This window comes from Gossypium raimondii, chromosome 6 (genome assembly GCF_025698545.1).
Source record: "Gossypium raimondii isolate GPD5lz chromosome 6, ASM2569854v1, whole genome shotgun sequence".
Taxonomy (NCBI): Eukaryota; Viridiplantae; Streptophyta; class Magnoliopsida; order Malvales; family Malvaceae; genus Gossypium; species Gossypium raimondii.
In genome coordinates, this window is record NC_068570.1 from 58,461,647 (window position 1) to 58,484,072 (window position 22,426).

General features: G+C 31.5%; 3 protein-coding genes across 4 annotated transcripts; 2 read left to right on the forward strand and 1 right to left on the reverse strand.

The window, feature by feature from the left end:
* Nucleotides 1–2,431: 2,431 nt before the first annotated feature.
* Nucleotides 2,432–6,995, forward strand: LOC105773617 (E3 ubiquitin-protein ligase At1g63170). 2 transcript variants are annotated; one of them, XM_012595646.2, is made up of 5 exons: nucleotides 2,432–2,607; nucleotides 3,318–4,135; nucleotides 5,194–5,319; nucleotides 5,417–5,702; nucleotides 6,474–6,995. In XM_012595646.2, exons 2-5 carry the CDS (start codon nucleotides 3,468–3,470, stop codon nucleotides 6,654–6,656), a joined length of 1,263 nt encoding a protein of 420 aa, XP_012451100.1. In that variant the 5' UTR covers nucleotides 2,432–2,607; nucleotides 3,318–3,467; the 3' UTR covers nucleotides 6,657–6,995. The 2 variants fall into 2 exon arrangements, with proteins under 2 accessions (XP_012451100.1, XP_052488713.1); XM_052632753.1 differs by lacking the exon at nucleotides 2,432–2,607 and adding an exon at nucleotides 2,945–3,090.
* A 7,688-nt stretch (nucleotides 6,996–14,683) lies between these two features.
* LOC105772982 (trihelix transcription factor ENAP1) lies at nucleotides 14,684–16,724 on the forward strand. The gene is made up of 2 exons (XM_012594524.2): nucleotides 14,684–14,818; nucleotides 15,213–16,724. Exon 2 carries the CDS (start codon nucleotides 15,382–15,384, stop codon nucleotides 16,579–16,581), a length of 1,200 nt encoding a protein of 399 aa, XP_012449978.1. The 5' UTR covers nucleotides 14,684–14,818; nucleotides 15,213–15,381; the 3' UTR covers nucleotides 16,582–16,724.
* Nucleotides 16,725–17,258: 534 nt separating this feature from the next.
* On the reverse strand, nucleotides 17,259–21,326 carry LOC105772981 (pentatricopeptide repeat-containing protein At3g16010). The gene is made up of 4 exons (XM_012594523.2): nucleotides 21,149–21,326; nucleotides 20,810–20,937; nucleotides 18,831–20,680; nucleotides 17,259–17,971 (listed from the first exon to the last, which is right to left on the reverse strand). Exons 2-3 carry the CDS (start codon nucleotides 20,892–20,894, stop codon nucleotides 18,849–18,851), a joined length of 1,917 nt encoding a protein of 638 aa, XP_012449977.1. The 5' UTR covers nucleotides 20,895–20,937; nucleotides 21,149–21,326; the 3' UTR covers nucleotides 17,259–17,971; nucleotides 18,831–18,848.
* Between the last annotated feature and the right edge of the window lie 1,100 nt (nucleotides 21,327–22,426).

Sequence of the window (22,426 nt, forward strand, 5' to 3'; positions counted from 1 at the left end):
ATGAATTTATAATTTTTAATTACAATATTCTATCATTTTTTTTCGTATTTTTATACTGCTTTACGTCTATATTTAAAGTTTGTGATTATCTCTCTTAACAATCTTATTTTCAAAGTGAAAATTCTATCATTTTCTTTTCCTCATTGATATTCTAATATAATACTACGATATCACCCTTTATAACTTTTTATAATTTATAAATGAATTTTACACTTACAAGTATAATATAATAATAATTAATGTGTTAAAATAATACTTTAATGGATTAATATAAAATGAGGCTTGTCATAGAAATCTTATCTTAGGACTATTGGCTCACATACCTATGCATATTTCTTTTTTCAACATACCTACGCATGTTGCTTCAATTCAATGATTGGATTGCATTGCAACGTAAAGCAAGAAATTTGATTTTTTTTACTGTGTTTTTACAATGGTAATTCATTATTTAGTTAATTAAACATATTTTTTTTACTGTGGATTTTGGAATTTAATTATTATCTAGATACTCACATTTTAAAGTAGAACTTTGGAGTATTTTAAACAGATATTCTCATTTTATTAAATAAGAGATATAAAAGAGTTATAATCCAGACAGATATAACCTAAAGGTAGTTAAAGCTCTGTCCATAAATGGGTCGGTAGACTTAGATATTATTTTGTTTAGAAAGATTTAACGACTTGTGGATTCTGAAGGATAGTGTGATGTTAGATATGTACTTAGGGAATGCAATTTAATAGCGGATCAACTGGCGAAGTTTAGCCTATAACGTGGTAGTCAAGCTTACAGATTTTTGAAGTGCCTCTTGATGCTATGTCTCTAGTTCTTCAACAAGACAAAGTCTTTAGGGCTTAATAGCATTTGATTTGACGTATCTTTGTTCTATTTTTCACCAAAAACATATCTTAGGAATTGGTTAAATTACGTGAGAGATCTTTGTATTATAGGAATCGAACTAAATTAATCTTTTAAATTATTTTTTAATTGTAAATTCAAATTGTAACAAAGTTAGCTTTTACTATATAAAAATATCTTGAAAATTATTTTGTAATTGTAGTTCAATTCCTAAAATAAAAATCATTTACAAAACCATAAAAATTTTAAAAATATTAATTCATTAAATAGTAAATGTTAACTCTATTTCAATTTGGCATTATTTAATTCTTTTTAGTACTACATGAAATTAAATTGATCCATTTAATAATAAAGGACTAATTTGATTAGGTCCTATAATAAGGGACCTATCAAGTACATTCACCCTTAAGAATGGGTACATATCTTTAATTAATTAATTAATTAATTAAAAGGAAAAAGGAAAAGGTAGGTAAAGGGTAAAGTAAAGAATAAGTTGGGGACAAAAGAGCTAAAAGCTTAAAGACAAATTCACATCAATTTGAATTTTTTTTCCAATTTCGACTATAATTTTTTAATTTCTTATTAAAATTTATTCTATTCTTAAAATTAATTTATTAAATAATTAAATTTAAATTCAAATATTGTTTTTAATATTTCAAGAAATTTTTTTACGAAAAATGCTATTAAAATCCCTTTAATAAACATTACTCCATAAAATAAATAAAAGAAGATTTTCATGATGAAAATAGGGACATATTATTTCACAAGTAACCTTAAAAATTGACATATGCAGAAGTTTTGTATTTTTTAAATTAGAAATTTAGTTTTTTTACTTTTATTTCATGGAATTTAGTCCTCTATTTTTCAGATTTTAAAATTCAAGTCCAATTGTTAACACTACTAAATTCTTTTTGTTAAATTTATTGCTATGATATTTTGAAATAATAAAAAACTTGATAGTCATGTAATTAAAAAATAACTTTGTAATTAACTTGAATATAAGAAAAAAAGATTTAATAGTGTTACCAATTGGATATGAATTTTAAATCAAAACTAGAGAGACTAAATTTCATGAAATAAAAGTACAAGACTAAATTCTCAATTTTCAAAAAGTACATAGACTTTCGACATATTTTAACATCTTCTAAATATCTATTTTTAATATATTTTTATACCTTATAGAATATTTATCAACCCTAATATTACTAACGTCGTATACCAAATATTTTACCTTGATTTTATTAATTTTTAAATATAAAATATTTATTTTATATATAAATTATTAAAAATAACTTATTGAGTATATAAATAAAATTTAAAAAAATAGATGGTTTAGATAAAATTGAGTTTGATTACTTTTTATAATTTTTAAAAATCAAAATACTAAAAAATAGCTGTAATTTTTTACAAAATCAAAATACTATAAAAAAAACACAAGTTAAACGTAAACCGTTAGATCGATGATGGTAACTCTCAATCAAACGGTTCTCGAAATTTCTAAATTTTTGTATCTCCCCGTTCGTCATTCTTACCGAACAAAAGCCAAAAACATATAATAATTTATTTATTTTTATTTTCAAAAGAGCTCTTTGTTTTGAGTAAACAATGGGGCAGAACAGCTGAGGCTATATTTTCTCGAGAAAATTAAATAAAAGTCCAGAAACAAGAAGTGGGTTTTCAAGAGCATTATCAGTTATTTGATTGAGGCTTTTTCGTTTTTTCATATACGATCAGATTATTCAAAATCTCAGGTATGTTCCGATCTTTTCCAATAATTATTTTTTTAATCATTTAGGTCTTTACTTACTATTAATTTATCCAAATTACTTCTTTCTTTTAGTTAATTTCTGGGTTAATTTCAGTTTCCTTAAAAGAATAGCTTAACTATTTAAAATATTTGAACTTTTATTTGTATTTGAGTTGAAGTCATGTTATTGTGAATATATTGCTTTGGGTTATGAAAATTATGACTGGGAATCTGATGATTGCTTTACTTCAATATGACCTTTTGAAAACTTGAACTTTTTGTTTGGGTTTTCATTTATGATTTTTTTTTTTTTATGAATTTGGTGTGGAAATCTCAGATCTTCTCTTCAGACCTTCTTGTATTTTACCATTTTCGAAGTCAAGTCGGATCGGACCTTGAACGTAAAAAGTTCTTTTTGGCGCCAATTTTCTCCATTCTCTAGACTCGAGACGGAGACCTTACTTTAAGAGCACAATGTTCCTTAGGGGTTGGTGTAAATGCAGTTCTGTTTATGCTGTAGACTGTAGTTGCTTTGTTGTTGGTGCATCGTTTTGGTGACCTGATCAGTTGCTCAATTTTGCTTCTCAGTAATGTGATGCCTCATGACCATGTTATCACTACTTGCATACATGCTTATAGTCACTCCAGAATTTTAAGATATGCGTTATTGTATGATTAGTTTGATAATTTATTCTATGCTCAATTTCGTGGCAGCTTTTATGTAAAGTGGGAATACAGGCAGCGCTAGGTGATTTAGCCTACTTGGCACAGATTTATAAGTTTGGGGGAGGAAAGCAGTATATATCCAGAAAGTCAACAAGTGACCTATGCTTTCGTACTTTCTAATTTGGTCGACGGACTTAGATGGACAGTTCTTCTCTAGAAGAATGCAATCAGCAAACTGACCATTTCCCTTTGTTAATGGAACGAGTTGAAAGCCATAGTGATCGAGACCACATTATTAACATCACAAGGCATGACGATGATACTTCATCAAGCTCGTCCCGGGATGAGCGACCTTCTGGAGTGAACTTAACAGAGAGTGAAGATAGACCTTCAGGCAGCACACAAGCTGCCACTAATCCGACTCCTTTCTCAAATAGATTGCACTCTAGGAGTTCGTCATTCTTGAGGAGAAGTGATGGATATGGTCGACGTCGTAGGAGCCCTTTAAATTCTGGATTATGGATTTCTGTTGAGTTAGTTGTCACTGTGAGTCAGATTATAGCATCTATTGTGGTGCTGGCATTGTCAAGAAACGAAAAGCCTCAAACTCCATTGTTTGCATGGATTGTTGGTTATGCATCTGGTTGTATTGCTACACTTCCTATTCTTTATTGGCGTTTTCTTAACCGCAATGTGGGTAGCGACCAAGATTTGACACACTCACATCAAGGTTCTTCTAATGGCAATCCCAGTGAGACTACACCTTATACAGCTATTGCAGTTACTCAAGCTTCAGATGAGGATAATAATCGCATCATTGAATCCGCTACAAGGAACACTCGGATTGCAGGAACCTTAAGTACAAGGTGCGCTTGCATTTGTTATTCGGTTGCCGCTTTATGTCTACTTTTGGGTTAATAAAACTCCATATTGCTCTTTCTTTTTATACCATAAAGATGGAAATAGTGGATTGGGAAATACTTTGCATCATGAACTTCCTTGAACATGTCATCAATGATTAATAGAGTAATTATTAGTACATATTGAATAAATCTTTCTAAGAGCATGAAAAGAAAAAATTGTTACGGCTCCTCCATATTTTTTGGTTGATTTCTTCTCAACTCTTTATTTCTCATGAAGTATCCATATCCGAAACCTGTATCCGATACATGAATGGTGGGAACATGACTTCCAATGATCCTTCAGATATGTGGAAAAACTTAGAAAATTCTAGCCTTACCCGTGTAGGACACATACTCTTATTCAACACTCACTCTTGAGTCCAAGTAACACAGTCGTCTTTATCTATGTTCTCGCTTAGTGGGAATTGATTTGCAAGACTTTTATGATGTTGGTGGTATCTGAATGAAATGATGGTGCTTATGCAGCAGTGATAGTGTGGGAATAGGGTGAAGAAGAGGATGATGATTCAGTTGTATGTTTATGCCAATAATGCAAAATTCAATGGTGTTACCATTAACATCTTTGTTTTTAAGTGTTTGTTATGAATGGTGCCGGAGGAAGTATTGGCTTTTGTTACAATAGTGGCAGTGGTAATGGAAATTGATATATATTCTGCCCATTATTTTAGATCTTCTGCAAAGTTCACTAAGTTTTTGTTTAGAAATCCTCCTAATTGTCATTTCTTGTGTGATAAACCAAGGATATGTTTTGGATGATTATTGAAAATTAGCTGGAGTAAGCAAAACGAGCCTAGTAAATCTTGTTGATTTACACAGATAAATACAAAATTGAGATATTAGTAGTCTTTTATCGTCTATTTTGGTGACAACAGTCCCATCTGTGTTCTTCAATTGTTATAGATTCATGCTCAAATGGTGAATATGCATCTCAAAAGTTTCTATATATTCTCTATATTATCAGTTAGATGTCACCGAGTGAAGAATTGGCTTCTAATATGCAGGCTCAATGGATTAGTAGACCATTTCAAGATGGCCCTAGATTGTTTTTTCGCAGTGTGGTTTGTCGTTGGCAATGTCTGGATATTTGGAGGTCACTCATCTCCATCTGATGCTCCTAAATTGTACAGGTACAATGCGGACTAAAAATATCTATTGCTCTCTGTTTTTGACTCGAGACTTGCAATTTTGTTAGGGTTTATAAACTGTTTATTGGTTCCATTGCAGGTTATGTATAGTGTTCCTTACTTTTAGCTGTATTGGATATGCCATGCCATTCATACTATGTGCAACAATTTGTTGCTGCTTGCCCTGCATAGTTTCTATCCTTGGTATCCAAGAGGATTTTTCACCAACTAGAGGAGCCTCCAGGGAAATTATAAATGCATTGCCGACATTCAAATTTAAATCCAAGAAAACCGGAAATGTAAACAATCAGGAAATTTCAGCTAGTGAAGGTGGGGTCCTGGCTGCAGGGACGGCAAAGGAACGTGTTATATCCGGGGAAGATGCAGTAAGTTCGATACTTGCAATTTACTGACAGTTTATTGATCTCTCTTCACGTTAACTTTACTTGCACCTGGATACTTGCTACTAGGATCAAACTGGGTGAAACTGTACAAATTTAACTATGTACGGCATTAAGGGTATAATCAAGCTAAGTCAAGCACTCAAGCTCAAGATGTAGGAAGCTCAGTTTGACCTTGAGTTAAAATTCAGGGCTTCTAGCTCAATTCAACTAATTGTGTTCTACTTTTAAAGCTTGAGCTTGTTCGAATAAAAATCAAATCGTTTGAACTTGTTTGATTAGGCTCGATAAAGCTAGTATACCTAGTAGAAAATAAGCTTGAATTTTATGATCCACTTCTAACTACACAATTTGTATTCGAACTCAAAGTTCAAGTTCAAATTGAGATTTTGCAATACTTAATAAAAATAATATATATATATATTGAAAAATAAAAGCCCCCTGATTATGCTTGTGAACTATTTGATTCAAGTATTAGATACTTGATTTTATCTCACTTGATAATTCAAGCTACTTTAGCTCAAGCTCGACTAAAAAATAATCAAGCTGACTTTGAGTTGTTTGTTATTTCTTTAGTTGAATCCGAGTAGTTTGTGAATATAGATTTCTCATTTACACCCCTGTACAAAGTAATTCAATATTATGTATTTGCTGAATTGAGCTATCAGTTTGTTCCACTTGACTTGTGGTATCGTTAATGATTTTTGCCACTCCGGGATAATACTATTACAGCTTACTAACTCAATATGTTGCCAGGTTTGTTGTATTTGCTTGGCTAAATTTGCAGATGATGATGAGCTGAGGGAGCTGCCGTGCCTCCATGTCTTCCATGTGGAGTGTGTAGATAAATGGTTAAAAATCAATGCGTCTTGTCCCCTATGTAAAACCGAAATTAGTGAGAGCAGCAGTGGTTCACCATTAGCCCAAGATTCGCATTAACAGTGCAGGCAAGACAATCGTCAATGGACGAATGATTGGTAATGTCTTCAATGTTTTACTTTGTTCTACTGGTTCTTGCATTTAAGTTTGAGTCGAGTCAAGTCGAGTCGTCACGAGTCCCCCATGCAAGAGATACAAATATATAGTTAGGCTATCGTCAAAAAAGAAACTTGGAATGCTATATACTAAAAAAGATTGTTTCTTGAGGCTAACCTCACTTGTTCATACAAAAATTATTTTGGTTGCTATTGTTCTTTTTTACCATGTTATGTGTAAACATAACTGTCTTGAATTTTGTTGGAACATTTCCATCTAAAGTTGGATATTTGGTGGTTCTTACTCATGCTCTATTTATTATTTATTAAAGGTTTAATTATGAATTCCGTCCAAATTACTACTCTTATGAATTTTATAAACTTTAATATTTTTTTTAAATTACTATTTTGCCCCATGCTCATGAGGCAACTGTTGGAAAAGTATTAGTTGTGCTTCTACATAAAAATAGGTACTGAATGCAAAGTAGATATTGGTACATTGATTCTTAACCAAAATTTTTATGGAGATTGATATATGTGACTGGGTTAGACTTAAGCATGATATTAATACAATTTATGCTTGTTCAAGCTCAAAGTTGGTCCGAAATTTGAACTATGGTTTATAAATGGGATAAATACTAAAACTATACATGAACTATGATTTAATGTGCAATTGTATATATAAACTTTGATTTTGTGCAATTTTATATATAGAATTTTGATTTGATCTAATTCTTTATTAACACAATTATTCAGTATAACATTATTTTATATTTATATATTACATATATAAATAATTATATTTATCCAAAATAAAAATAAATTGATGAATTTTTATTTTTATAAATATGTATGATTAAATCAAAATTAAAGTTTAAATTATATATTTGAATCACAATTAGAGTTTCATGTATATAATTACATCAAATTAAAGTTTATGTATATAATTACACATTAAATCAAAATTTATGTATAATTTTGAGATTTATCTCTTTATAATTAGGTTGAATTTAGTTTATAATTTATTTGGGATTGGGTATTTGGGTGAGGTTTATATTGTGCATTGGATTAAGTAAAATGATATTGGATTGAGTATAAAACTATTTATTAATTAAAAATTAAAATTGGTTTATCCGGTTAAAATTAAAATCGAATCGATTGAATTATTTAAATTGATAATCGAATTAATAAAAGAATTTGATTTATTTAATTTAATGGAGTCGATTTATTTAAATAAAGTCCAATAATCGAATTAATCAATTTTTTGAGTACCTAATTTAAAGCCTCTACCCCATCGGCTGAAGTATAATATTAAATTCTCAATTGGAAGCCATGTTAATGATACTTTGCCCCTTTATTGCACCACCACAAAGATGGGGAGTAAGTTGTTTATGATTTGCTGGTTATTTTTGGGAGGAAAACTTTTGGAGTTATTTTATTTTTGTTTAAAATTGTTTGCTATAATGGAGATTTAATTGTTTTATTATTGATCTTTTTTCAAGATAGTTTTTTTTTTTTTGATTATTTCGTCAAAATTGCTGAAAAGAAAAAATTGTCTTCACATTGTAGGTATGAGCGTTCAATCAAATTGAGTGCATAAGTCGTATTTTATCATTCTAACTCAATTTGAATTTTATTCGAATCGAGTCGAGTGAAATGAAATTTGAGTCGAATCGGGTGAAATTGTTCGAGTTAAAATTAAAAAATTAAACATGTCAAATAAAAATATTATTAAAATATAATTAATTCCAAATTAGAATACATAAATTTGAAAAAAATAATAATAAAATAAGATTCTTGAGTATGATAAATTTGAATAATTAATTAGGTCCCAAAATTATTATTTTAGAAAATTTTAATTTTTAACCTTTTTACATACGTTTTAGAATTTTTATATATTTTTAAATATAATTTTGAAATTTTATAAATATTTTGAGTTGTAAAATTATCTTGAATTTTTAAAATTATTTTGAAATTTTTGTTAAGAGAGAGACCAATTTGCTTATTTTCAAAGTTGACAGTGACTAAAAAGGTATTTACACCAATATGTTATTCGAACCATTGGAATTATTCGAGTTATTTGAATTGCAAAAATCAACTTGACTCGAACTCGATTCAATTAACTCGAAATTCGAAATCTTTTTCAATTTTTTCAAATCGAATTGAGTTTTACTCACCCCTAACATTGAGTTTATGAGAAGATTGTTGCTGGACTTATATTAGAAGAGGCAACCACAACCAACCCACAACATTGTATTAGTTGGCAATTTTTAACAATGTTATTTTACTTTTAGATGAATAATTTTATATGCCTAAAAATATTTAGGCATGACTCATACAAGCAAGGATCGAAAGTTTTATATTTCATAAAGATAATATGAAGCTTGATTAAGAGTCACGAAGGATAAAAAAATTGTATCGATCAAATTTAGGAGTTGAAGTTAAGGTTTAATGAATATTTCAGAGATTAAAATATTATTTGAAGAGATTCCTATAATAGGAATCGAATAAATCATTGATTGATGTTCGCTATTTATACTTATTGATATGCGGACTTGAAGAGAGAAAAGAAAGATTGACTAACTTATGTACTCATAGTTTGAAGAGTAGGTTTAGAGAAGAACACTTTGATGTATGAAATTTGTATGACATTTTATTCTGATTATTTTTAACGCATATTTAAATAAAATATATAAAATTAAAAAGAAACTAAAAATATTGCTTTAAAAGGGATAACATAATTGCGTATTTATCATTCATTTGATTGATAAATATAAGAGACTTTTGTACATTTATTGACAACAAAAGTTTGATGGAGAGGTTGGAAAACAAAATTCTCCAAACAAGGGTCCGATAAGAGTTTTAACTATTACTTTATTCAAGTCAAGATGAAATGATAGAGATTATTATAATTATATTTATTTATTTATTTATTTGGATAAATAGATTATTAATTACTTGTCGAGCAAATCAGGTAGACCTATTCACTGATCAAACTAAAATAGAATAATAAGAAAATATTTTAATTGAAACTTAATTATAAATTTAAATAAACATTATAATACTTTTTAATATTTAAGTAAAAAGGGTTGGCGAGTCAAACTCGATTTAAACCCAAACATGAAAATTTTAAGCAACCGAGATATGTTGGCCTAATCTAGCTCAGGGTCAGGTCTAAGATCAAGCTTGAATTTATTTTGAATAATAAAAACATATTCTTACGTAAATTTAATTACAAAAAAAATTGGTCTTTGATACAATAACAATAAATTCCTAGCAAAAATAGTAATGAATTTTTTAATTCCACAAATGAAATTAAAAAAATTAATGGTATGAATGCCAAACTTTTCTTAAACCTAGTGTGAAACCTAAAAGCTATATTAAATATTTTTCTTATAAAATATTAATATCAATATAAAAAAATAAATTCTAGAATTATTTTAAAATTGTCACAATTTTTTTCCAATTGCTCAAACTTGAGTGACATGTATGTATATATATATATATATATATATAATAAATAATAACTTATTGAGGTATTAATTTAATAATTTTAGTTTTTTTAAAATTTATTGAACATACCGGCGAAGTCAGAGTTGTGGAGGTTTGGGCGGTACTTTGTGACCACATCGATCATAGCAACTAAACACACAGGGTAGTTTTTTATCCCCCAATACAAGTGCACATTTCCAAAAATTACATTTCAGAATGCATTTGAATTTTACTGCTTCGATGCTGGTGGCTAATATTGTTGTCATTAAAACAATTACTAGAACAACTTTACTTTCGCGGTTTGTAATAACGGACACCATTTTCTTCCTTTTCTCTATTCATTTAATTTATCTTTTTCTATGATTTTCTCTACTTAATTTATAAACTTAGAAATCAGGTTTTTCGTAAAATAAAGATACACAATTAATTCAAAGATCCTAAAATTAAGTAAATGAAAGGTTATTGTTTTATGTATATTTAAAGGATTTGACTTTGTATGGATTCAAATTATTGCGTTTAAGTTATTTTGAATTTGAATTGGTTAAAGTACTTTTAATGTTTTTTCCGAGTTTAAAGCAAATTTGAAATAAACGTATTTAAATAATTTTAAATTTTTATGTTAAATTAATTCAAATTATTCGCTTTGAATACCAAATAAGAAAATTGAGTGTGCTCCAGGTTAATATTGATGTTACATATGATTGTACGCGATATGAATATGCTTATTTTTAGGGGTGAAGATAAAATTCTGGAGAATGCCCTAAGGCCTAAATGCATTTATATGGATATAACTAATGAAAGACTTATAAAATGTATTTTTTTTCATAAAATATATTAACAAATATAAAAATAATTTATTGATGTTAAAAATATATCTCCTAATTTATTGATTAAATCTTAATTTGATCGGTATCGGCATTGTTCCCAGTGTAAAAGGATTTGAGTTTGAGCCCATTAAAATAAAATTTTTTTCTCCTATTTAAGTGTTGAGATGAGCTATAGGTAATTTTAGGCATAATATGAGATAAAAAAATGTGTCAAAGTAACCTACATCAAGTTTCAAGCAAGGACGGAGGCAAAGGGGTAGACAACGGTCTTGACCTCCACAACATGGTAAATTTACTTCTTTAGTCACTTAAAATTTATAAAATTAAAAATTTATATAATAAAAATTTTCTATTTTTACTCTCTAAAAATTTATTATTCAAATTTCACCTCTAAGTTAGTTTCGCCCTTAGCTTCGAACAAGCAAATTATTTTTCTTTACTCCAACTATAAACAACATGAGTATGAATTTATTATAATCAACTGAAAAATTTGTCTTTAAATGTCAAAATTAATAAGAGTAAAGTTCCAATTAGACCTGTTTATGGATCGGGCCACTCAGCCCGGCCTAAAGGTAGGCTCGACATATGGGCTTGGATAAAAAATAAGGCCCGTTTTTAAACGAGCCAGGCCTCTGGTAAGATATTTTTGGCTTATACCCGGCCGGGCCCGAATTCACTAAAGGACAAGAAAAATATGTTTTTTTAATATTATTTTCTCCCTATTTTGCTACCATTTTACTATTATGTTGCTATTATTTTGTTGTTATTATTTGGATATTGTATCAAACTTATTTTATTGTTAATTTTGTTATTATTTTAAACACATCTGTTAATTTTGTTATTATTTTAGAGGCATTTGCTTGTTAAGTTGCGTCTATCTTTGTGCTATTTAAGAATACATATTTTTAAAAATTTATTTTTAATTTGTTAAGAAATATTTATTTTGATGTTTTTAGTATTTTTGATGTATTATATATATTTAAAATTATATAAATAATAATATAAAAATTAATATGGGCGGGACTGATCGGGCTCGAGTTTTAGCATTTTTATCCGAGTCAGGCCTAGACCTAAAAAATGAGCTTAAATTTTTAGTTGAACCTGGCCCGAACCTGACTAGGCCAGACTCATGCACACCTCTAATTTCAATGTTAAAAAGAGTATAGAATGTAGCTTGAATAATTAAAACATGTAAACACAAAATTACTTAGCACTAAAAAAATAAAATAAATCGATTGAATCTTAGTTCGATTAGCATCGATATTATTGTCAAGGGTTCGAGTGCGCTGAAGCACATTATCCTCCCATTTAAGAGTTGATGAGGAATTATGAATAGTTCTAAACTTTGTTTTTTTTTAAAAAGAGTAAAATAAAATTTATATTACACACTGTAATTTACTTTCTTTATGAATGTATAACAAAATGTTAACATAATGATTAATATAATTGTGTATATTTGATTGAGAAATTGACCAACAGTCGTGAAGCATTATGAGTAAGATTGCTTAAGGGAATCTGCTCTCACTCATCTGTTCTTCTTGAAACTCAATGTCCACATGAATAATCATCCATTAAGGTCTTTAGTTTTGTATTCATTGGAATATTGGTTTATAATAATGACATATTGAATGAATATTGTAATATTATATCCTTTACTGGATTCAACAAAAATCCTTTAAGGGTACACTAATGTCAGGCCATAGAAATGCTACCAGGCCCCAAGGTTATAAAAACCACATAGAAGGTTGAAATCAAGCCTTAAGCAAGTGCAAGGTATACGAATTACAAACAAACAAAAAAATTCTCAAGCTCCCTTTGAAATAAGAAGAGAAGAATATGATTCCAATACTCCCTTAGGACCTTCAAGGGAGAGCTCTCTCCTTTCTCCTTCATGATTCATCTTCTTTACTAAGCTTATTTCACTAACCTTTCTTCATTACCAAACACGTATATTGACTTAAGCATTAGAGGAAGTCTTGAAGTACAAGCTTCGACAGCCTCTAACACACTTTTATCTTGCAGGAACTTAAAGAGTATCTGAACCCATTTCACCTACCTCCAAGAGTACCTCTAAACTCGATTCATGACTAAAAAAATGTACAAACAATAATTAACTAGTTTTCTGCCCAAGTGCTTAAGGACTTGCTTTGAATATGAAATGAAAGAGTGACAATGCTAGCTTGTAATTCACCTATTATTTTTGCTTCACTTTGAGATTTGAGAATACACCTCAATTCAATTAGTTCCAATAATATTATCGGATTTCAAATGATAATAAAAAATAAAAAATCAAATAATTGAATCGAATCGACAATTTTCAGTTCAATTTATTCGATTTTGCTCCCTAAGTCGGTTCAGTTTATTCAATTTTTGTATAAAAAACTGAATAGATCAAATCGATAAAATGCACACCACTAAATGCGAGATTGAAAGAAGTTTAGGTTTGTTGCAAAACTTGTTCCAATATCAAGTGCGCCGGGTAGAATGTGATAGAGGCAAATTTCGGTGAGAAAAGATCAGCCACAATTGAATTATAAAGATCAACAAAGTATTGATGCTCAAGTGAAGCATGGCATTGCATCTCATTGAAACCAAATTGAAAATCTATTGAACGATAGACAAACTTCATCTAGATTTTGTGGAAAAGGTACTTATTCCATGATTTATAATCCCTATTGTTGAAGATGTAGCACTTTGTTCATTTGAAAATTTTTGAGGCAAACGAACAAGCGGAGCATAAATAAAGGGGGAGATAAGGGTGTGTCTTGCTTGTTTTGTTGCTTATGTTGCTGGTTTAGCTTGTTGTTTTTTTACTCTTGATGCTGCATTGTTTGACTCTGTTTCAAACTTGACATTTTGTTGGTTGATTGATCATGCTTTATGAATTCTTCAAGATTTGAGTATGATGCTTGATAATGCATTTTCTTAGAGGGAGCCATCTTGTTTTGAAGTTAACTTGGTGATTAGGAGGCTCTTTGGCATTTATGCCGAAAAAGGGGGAGATATTGGTAACAAATGAGTTGTTGATGCTATTGTTTGAAATGTATGGTGAAAGGGGGAACTATATTAATCTATATCAATTATTTACTGATTAATTTTGCTAAAATGTTAAATGAAGAGATTGTTGAGATCTGAACTATCCAGAACACTCGTTACATTCTTTATTCAAACATTTCTTTGGATTGTATGTTGGAATATTTTGTTCCATTCTTTTTTCGAACATCTTATTGGACAAGACGATTAGGACATCTATTTAAGATAGCTTATGCATAGTCTAATGTTGACGACTTGACGTTTTTCTACTTGGTTCCCCATGGTATATTTCTCAATCAACAAATGATCCTCAAGCTATGTCTTTAATTGTTCTACAAACCTGCTGATTGGCTTTCAAAGGATTGAAGGAGAAATGATCAGCAATCCTCATTTCATTTTCTTTGAATTGAACAGCAATTGAAAAATAATAATGTTCAAGATATTTTTTATAGAATAAATGTTAATTCGGCTACACTTTGGACTTATTTGATGCTTTTTAATAGTACAAGGACGAAGTTGATACATTTAATAATTGTGGACTAATTTGGTCTAATACCTATAATAACAGGGACCTCCCAGGTACTTTAACCCTTTTATAAATATAATTTTATATAATCTTTTTTACTTTCTCCACCGTCACAATTGCTTCCTCATTCCGTGTTTGATTTTCTTTCAACAAAACAAAAATTGGAACTTCACAATGCTGTGGTTGAGGATTCTTAGAACACCAACAGTCATTTGATGTTAAAGAGAATTCTGAGCTTCTATTTTGCTGGTAAGTTTTGATGGGTTTTTGTTGTTTTCGAAATTGGGCTCTGATTGATTAAGGATTAGGGGTTTTATTTATTTAAAGGATGATGATATTAATTGGAATTTGATTTCCGGGAAAGGATAAAATCACTGATCACCCAAAAAAAAAACTTGAAATTGAGTGGTTTTTCATTTTATTTTTAGCTGGGCAATGAGCGTAGACTGGTTTGATGTTTGGGTGTTGAAAGATTGAGAATTCCCTGATTTAGGGTTTAAAAAGTTTAGTTCTTGAGTTTTTTTGAATGGGTTTTTGTTATTGAATAATGAAGGACTTAGCTTGATTCTACGTTTCTTCCATTTTTTTTTTTATAAATGAATCAATAATTGGTTCTTATTTTTTTTCTTTTTTTGTATTGCAGTTTGATTAGATGGAGAAGAGGAAATTCTGAGATTGGAGCTATTAAGGTGTAGTGGAAGCATTTTTCTTTGTAAATTTGTTTATATAAAATTCTATTTTTGAGCTTGGCTTGGAATTTGAAGGATACTTTTTGAGGTATTTCTTATTTTGGAGCTGAATTTTTGGTTTTAATGGATAACATTGAGGATAATGCTAGACACCCTTCAAATCCATATGGTGTTGGTCACCAGCCTGGTTACCGTTCTTCGAATCATCAAAAGCTTTCTGTAAGTAATAATCCGTATGTGAGACCGACCGGGAATCAATATGTTGTTGATGATGAAGATGAGGAGGAAGAAGAAAATGATGAAGATTTGGAAGAGGAGGAAAATCGTAACCGAAATAATGGTGTTCGGTATGTAGGAAAAGATATGGATGATGTTGATGATGATGACAATGACGAGCTTGATGATGATGAAGATGGGGATGAGGATGATTATGATGAAAACGGTGATAAACAGAAAGGTTATGATGGAAAGAACGATGATGTTGACATGGAGAGGCACCCCAAGAAGAGGAAATTGAAGAGTTTGTTGTCGAGTTATGAGTTTGCTCCTCGAGTTCCAGCACCAGCAGTTTCAGCTCCTTCAGTGCCAAAGCCCTCATTCGGTGGGAGAAATTCTCTTACGGATTGGATTGAGCGTGAGACATTTGTTTTGCTAGATGCATGGGGTGATCTTTTTCTTCAACGTGGGAGAAAGAGTCTTCGGTCTGAGGAATGGCAAGAAGTTGCAGAGAAGGTTTCGGAGGTTTCAAAGATTGAAAGGACCGACACCCAGTGTCGTAATCGATTAGATACGTTGAAGAAGAAGTATAAGAAGGAGAAAGCTATGCTGGCAGAGACTGGTGGTACTTCTAGCAAATGGGTGTATTTCAAGAAGATGGATATGTTAATGTCGACTCCTCCACAGCAGGGTGGGCTCTCTTGTGGTTTGGACTCGGGTGAGTATGTATTCATGAACCCCAGAGTTTATTTGAACCGTGCAAATGGTTTAGATGAAATGAGGGATAGTCCAGCAGATTCAGAATCTGCTGACAGTGAAGAGGATGTCTCAGATGGACTCCCACCAAAAAAGAGAAGATTCGGGAGGCAATATGATGAGGGTTCTTCTTTCAGATTGCTTGCTGATTTGATCCAAAAGTTCAGCGATACATATGAAAAGATTGAGGATAGTAAAAGGCAGCAGATGCTGGAGTTAGAGAAGATGAGAATGGATTTTCACAGGGAGTTGGAAATGCAGAAGCAACACATCATGGAACGAGCGCAGGCCGAAATTGCAAAAATACAGCAGCAGGCTGATGATGAGGAGAATGAGAAGGCAAGCGGGTAATGTATGCAAAATACAGTTTTATTTCTTATTGCTGATTCAATGTCGACTGCTGAATGTTGTTGTATAATATATTGGAGCCTTTTGCCAATCTCCAACAATAGCACTAAATATGCTGCATCGATTGAGTAGAAATTTTTACCGAACTTAGAAAGATCATTACTCCCATTATCATTTGCATAACCCTAAGGCCCTCTTTTACCTCTACCAATCGCGGTCTCCATGGATTGAGCTTGAAAACATGGACTCTGCTATTATTAGCATCATTTTTGCAGGTGAAGTGTGAACTTAAAGATGTAATGCAGTGATCTGGCTTATTGAACCACATATAAATTGCCGGTTATTCGGTTTTTGCTACAAACCATTTCCAGGATCTTGCCTTTTGGTGTTTTACATGTAACAAGAAAAAAGCAGAAACCTTTAGTCAGGTGTTGATTGGGAGGGTAAGTATGTACATGATTTGATTTATTGTTCTAAATTATAATCCATTATAGAGTGCAACCCTATGACAAAAATGAACTGAACTAAACCGGTTCGTCCAGGACTAATCTGTTTGGTTTAGTAGTACATAAGACTGGATAATATCAATTTATACTTGGTGCAACCCCATGTAGTTTTAAGCTCTAGCTCTTTATTAGCATGCGTAATGCGTAATAAAAAGAAATAATCAAAACATAATATCCACCTTTTGAAACATCAGCTTTCAGTAATAAAATGATAAAATTACCAAAAGGAGTATATGAAATCAATTTTTTTAATTTCCTTTTATCTTCTTTAATCCTATTGTTCTCTGTGATATTGTAATCATCAAGTGCTCCAACCTTAAGCAACAAAAGAACTGGAAGTTGAACCTGCTGCTGTTCTCCTGCTGCCTGCCAAAACTTCAACTTCCATACATACCCATTTATGACCTGTGGTTCATTTTCCGACAATGGGGAAAGACCGACGATGGGGTGAGACCTGGGAATAGAGACATAGAAGAGAGCAAAAAGGCCATTCATTTTTGCTTGTCAGCCGATATATTATGTTACTACAAGTATCATGGCAGATGTCATTTCAGTTTGTACTTGGATTTAGACCAGAGAACGTTCAGAAGCTTAGTAGTAAACTCTTCCTCGCCCGGAGACGTAAAGGAATCATACTTTTTGCCACTTAATAGCTGAAGGCACAAAGCAATAAGTAGTTTAAAGAACACTATACATGGGGGGGGGGGAAAGTGTTGGTGTTTCAGCAAATTAGCTGACAGCATTTTACCATAGGCCTCAACAGCAATTTTCCATTCATCAAGTGTTGGTTTTGTCCATATTGCTTTCGACTCTACATCATCTTTGCATGTATGACGGTAACTCTGCCACTGGAATTTTGTTTTCTTCAATTTCTAGGGACCCTCAACCTGCAAAAGAAAAAGAAACAAGTATAAAAATCCATGAACCAAAACAGAGAAGGCTCAGAAACGTTTTCCCATAAGAATTATAAAACTAAACCTCGCTACAAGCATTAACCAGGAAGACAGCTACGCAGTAAAGTGGAATGAACCTTCATCACCAACAAATGGATGATTCTGTGTCGACAATTACCACATGTTATCAAGAGCACACCAAAATGCCAAAATATCAAGTAGTTGATCTAAAGTAACCTATAAAACCATCAACAGTTTGTGCAGGTACGGAACAGCACCCATTATATCCTTGTCAGGCAAATCTTCAGTTAGTAACATGTTCTTAGCTCAGCTACTAAAGCAAATGTCACACTAAATGTCAGCTTGTAATAATTTATATTTGAGATATTTTGGCAAACTTGTTAAGTGTTTTACTTCATTTGAGAACTACAGTTAGTTTGAAGAGTTTGCCTACTCCATTAGTCTTCTATCTGTACATATAACGGATTGAACATCCCTAGGTTATCCAGATGCCAGCTTCTTCTGTAGTTTCTAGTGATATCCCCAAAACTTAAGCTTGACAATTGTACACTTAACCAAGTCAGTTTAGAACAAAATGATCTACGTATGCAGTAACCCAAGGATGGAATTATCAATTAAGCGAGAGGCAGCAGAGTTAACATCAAGATGATCATCTATACCATATAAGGTATCGAAAAAATATGGATAATAAGAATATCATATATCAATGCTTCAAAAAGCATTCTTTAATTAGCATGTCCTCAAAAAAGTCCAATAAACAGTCTACTATGAAAGCAAAAAAAGAAAACCCAAAAAAGGTAGGGGAGAAGTATGAAAGATGTCATTATCATACCTAATAATAAGGACTCCATCAGAAAGCAGTAAGATTATTATCTTCATCAGCCTTGCCAACTGCCTCAAGTATTGATGAGTAGGTGATGAGATCATATTCAAACCCACTTGCTTTCATCTCTTTCATTAACTTTGCAGCCTCTTCAAACATACCAGCTCGGCTGAGACAACCAAGAACCGTATTGTAAGATACCGCGTCTGGTTTAATCTTTAAATTCTTCATCTTTGTAAGCATTTCAATTGCCCGCTTTGGGCCACCTGTCCTAGCTAAGCCATTTAGAATGATATTGTGAGAATTCAAGTCTGGGGTGCAACCATTTTCTTCCATAGTTCTCAGCAAGGAATGAGCTTCATCTATCATGCCTGCTCTTATCATCCCTGACATCAGTGCATTGTAAGTATAAACATCAGGGTTGCATCCCAGTTTCTTCATCTCATTGAATAGATCAACAGCCTTACTCAGATGGCCGCACTTCCCAAAAAGTTTTATCATCACAGCATAAACCCGAGCACTTGAATGCCCACAATTCTCTTTCAATTCCTGAAATAGCTCACTTGCTGCTTCATATCGTTTTGCCTTCCCTAGACTATTGATCAGGCTACAATATGCAGCCGGACAAGGAGGAAAGCCTTTTTCATCCATCTCTTCAAGGAATAACAAAGCTTTCTCAACTCTGTTTGCCTTGCAGAAACCATCAATAAGAATTGAATAAGTAAATGAACTGGGAACAACACCATCGGCCTTCATCTTCTCAAACCAGGATGATGTCTCGGATATTGGGGCTTTGTTGTCAAATAAAGCTTTAATTATAGTGTTATATGTTACAACATTCGGTGCACATTGCCAAGACTTCATTTCATTGAAAAGCTTAAGAGCATCTTCCAATCGACCCACTTTGCCCAAAATGTTAATCATATTGTTGATAAGCACAACATCAGGCTTACCACCTTCTTTTAACATGTTCATGAATATGCCATAGGCATCTTCAACCCTTCCGGCTTTTCCAAGCCCCTTTATCAACTCTGTGTAAGTAAAAACAGTTGGGCTACAGCCATTCCCTGTCATCTCTTGGACTAGACCTAAAGCTGACTCAGTCCTACCTAGCTTAAAATAGATTTCAATCAAGGTTGTATAAATCTTTGGCGTAGGTTGCAACCCATTCTCCTTCATTTCCTCAAACAATCTAATGGCAGAATCATGACGGCCTAACTTACTGAAAGTGGACATTAGTGCAGTGTATGTTATTGTGTCTGGTAAACAGTTACCCTCATTACACATCTCATTATAGAGTTCGTGAACTTTTTCATGGTGTCCTTCTTGCATCAACATCAAGATTATAGCATTATAAGTACTAGCTGTTGGCTTGCACTTGCGGCTTTTAATCTGATAAAAGATGGAGAGAGCCTTGTTCACCATTTTAGCCTTGCCTAAGATTCTCACAATTTCGGATAATTCAGCAGGACCAACAACACACGTACTCCGGACCATGTCTTGGATAGTTTTCCACATTTCACCAACAAGTCCCGCTTCATCTAAACAATGAATCAAAGCCAAGTATGTCGTAGAATCATGTTCGAAATTCCTTCTTTTCCCAGCCCACTTGAAGAACTGGATCTTAACATTAATCTCTACATCTATCATCAAAACCTCTCGAACCAACTGATGATCCACCTTCAGCTTTAGCACTTCCAATGCCTTCTCTGCATCAGGCCCCCACTTAAATATTTTTAAAATTCTTATAAACCTCTTGTCCAATGTTCGAGCATAAGCATTCTTCTTCGGAAAATTCCGGTTAAAAGCCCAGTCCCGCATTGGAACTGGCAACCGGAACATCTGCACTATCTCATTATCTGTCAGCAAAATCACCAATTAGCAAATTAGCTTTCATACATTTCATTATATGAAACCCTAAACTTCGCACCAATTTAACACATTAAAAAAACGAATTAATCAACAGAAAAGGCTTAAGGGAAGGTAACCTGTTTGCTTGATTCTTTGGCAGAGGCAAGCCGAAGTCGATATACATCGCCTCAAAGCAAACGCCGGCAGCATTATAGTTTTCATTATACAGCTAACAATGCATATCAAGTCGCAGCAGGTGAAATAACTAAAACAGGAAAAAAAAAACAAAATGCCTTAAGTATATAAACATTAATGCATATAATAAGCAACAGAATGAAAATTAAAACCCTAATTTCCACAAACTAACAATTTACGTTTCATCCTATAATACCATCTTCTCTGAAATGCAGAAAAATAAAGAAAATATGGGGAAATCAAGAATTATGGCTATGGAAAAATAAATTTAAAAAAAATACCAGTTTTACATATGATTGAACTTCAATGGTATGGTGAAGATAAACAAAGGCAAATGTAAAAGAATAATAGAAATCGATGAACACATGAAGGAGCGGAAATTGAAAGGGAAACAAAGAGGAAAAGCGCCTTCAGCTGTCAGTCGGTCACTTGAAAAAGGGCCAAAATGCGGTGGGTTGGATTGGAAACTCATGGTGTGGCGGCCCTTGGGCTATTTTATTGGTTTTCATTTTGGGGGTGGGGGGGTTTGGGGTAAAATACACCCAAGTTACTAAACTATTATTAAGTTTACTTTTTAATCACTCAACTGTAAAAGGTTACAAAATGGTCACTGAATTATTTAAAAATTTTCTTTTGAGTCATTGAATTACTCGAAAGTTTTTATTTAATTAACTTAACTATTAAGTTTATTTTTAAAGTTTGACTAACGAGTTCCAAGCAATAATTCGACAATCGGTACAGTAGATCAGTATTCATCGATGAGTAGAATTTGATTCATGTTGTTCAAAGTTACTTCATGAAAAAATAATTGATTTGTAAAAGAGAAGGGGAAGTAGAAATTTCTATTGATGCAAGCAGTGCGAATAGAGAATGCCATACAACAACGATTTTAACAATTCAATTACTTAAATAAAATTTTCAAATAATTTAATGACCATTTTGTAACTTTTTTAAGTTGAATTAATAACATATAAATTTACTAATAGTTTAATAACCTTATTGCATCATTTAGTTACTAGTGTAATGACATTAGAAAAATATTATTTATTGCATATATATTACAATAGTTAAACATAAAATAAAAATAGTTAGTACAAAATTAAACTTAAAATTAAAAATATAAGTCAAGACTCTTTTAAAAATAAGTCATTTTGCAAGATAAACGAATTTTTCCCTTTTTTATTAAAATAAGTCATGAAAGTAACTAAATATTACCAATTGAGTTAATTTATTACTACACTATACTAAAACATATATAAAAATAATACTTTTTTCAAAGGTAGTGTAAATGTAATTTACTCTTTATATATATATATATATATATTCATTTGTTGCGTTTAAGATCATATGATTCTTTTATTAATATACTTAGACCCAATCTAAAATAATAAACCCAATCTATCTCACCTAAATTATTATATATTAACATATAATTGAAAAATATATCTAAATTATTAATTATTGAACTAAATCGAAATTGAATCGAATTAAACCTACAAAACTCTTCTAATATATATTTTCTCCATTTACAAAACTGAACTTAAAATATTGTTATTATC

Excerpts from the sequence above, each read along its gene's own strand:
- LOC105773617 (XM_012595646.2), top strand. The coding sequence starts at position 3,468 with ATGGACAGTTCTTCTCTAGAAGAATGCAATCAGCAAACTGACCATTTC. Across the intron at positions 5,320-5,416 it reads GATGCTCCTAAATTGTACAG|GTTATGTATAGTGTTCCTTA; the intron begins GTACAATGCGGA and ends GTTCCATTGCAG. Across the intron at positions 5,703-6,473 it reads TTATATCCGGGGAAGATGCA|GTTTGTTGTATTTGCTTGGC; the intron begins GTAAGTTCGATA and ends ATATGTTGCCAG.
- LOC105772982 (XM_012594524.2), top strand. The coding sequence starts at position 15,382 with ATGGATAACATTGAGGATAATGCTAGACACCCTTCAAATCCATATGGT.
- LOC105772981 (XM_012594523.2), bottom strand. The coding sequence starts at position 20,894 with ATGAAAACTATAATGCTGCCGGCGTTTGCTTTGAGGCGATGTATATCG. Across the intron at positions 20,681-20,809 it reads CCAAAGAATCAAGCAAACAG|ATAATGAGATAGTGCAGATG; the intron begins GTTACCTTCCCT and ends TTTTGCTGACAG.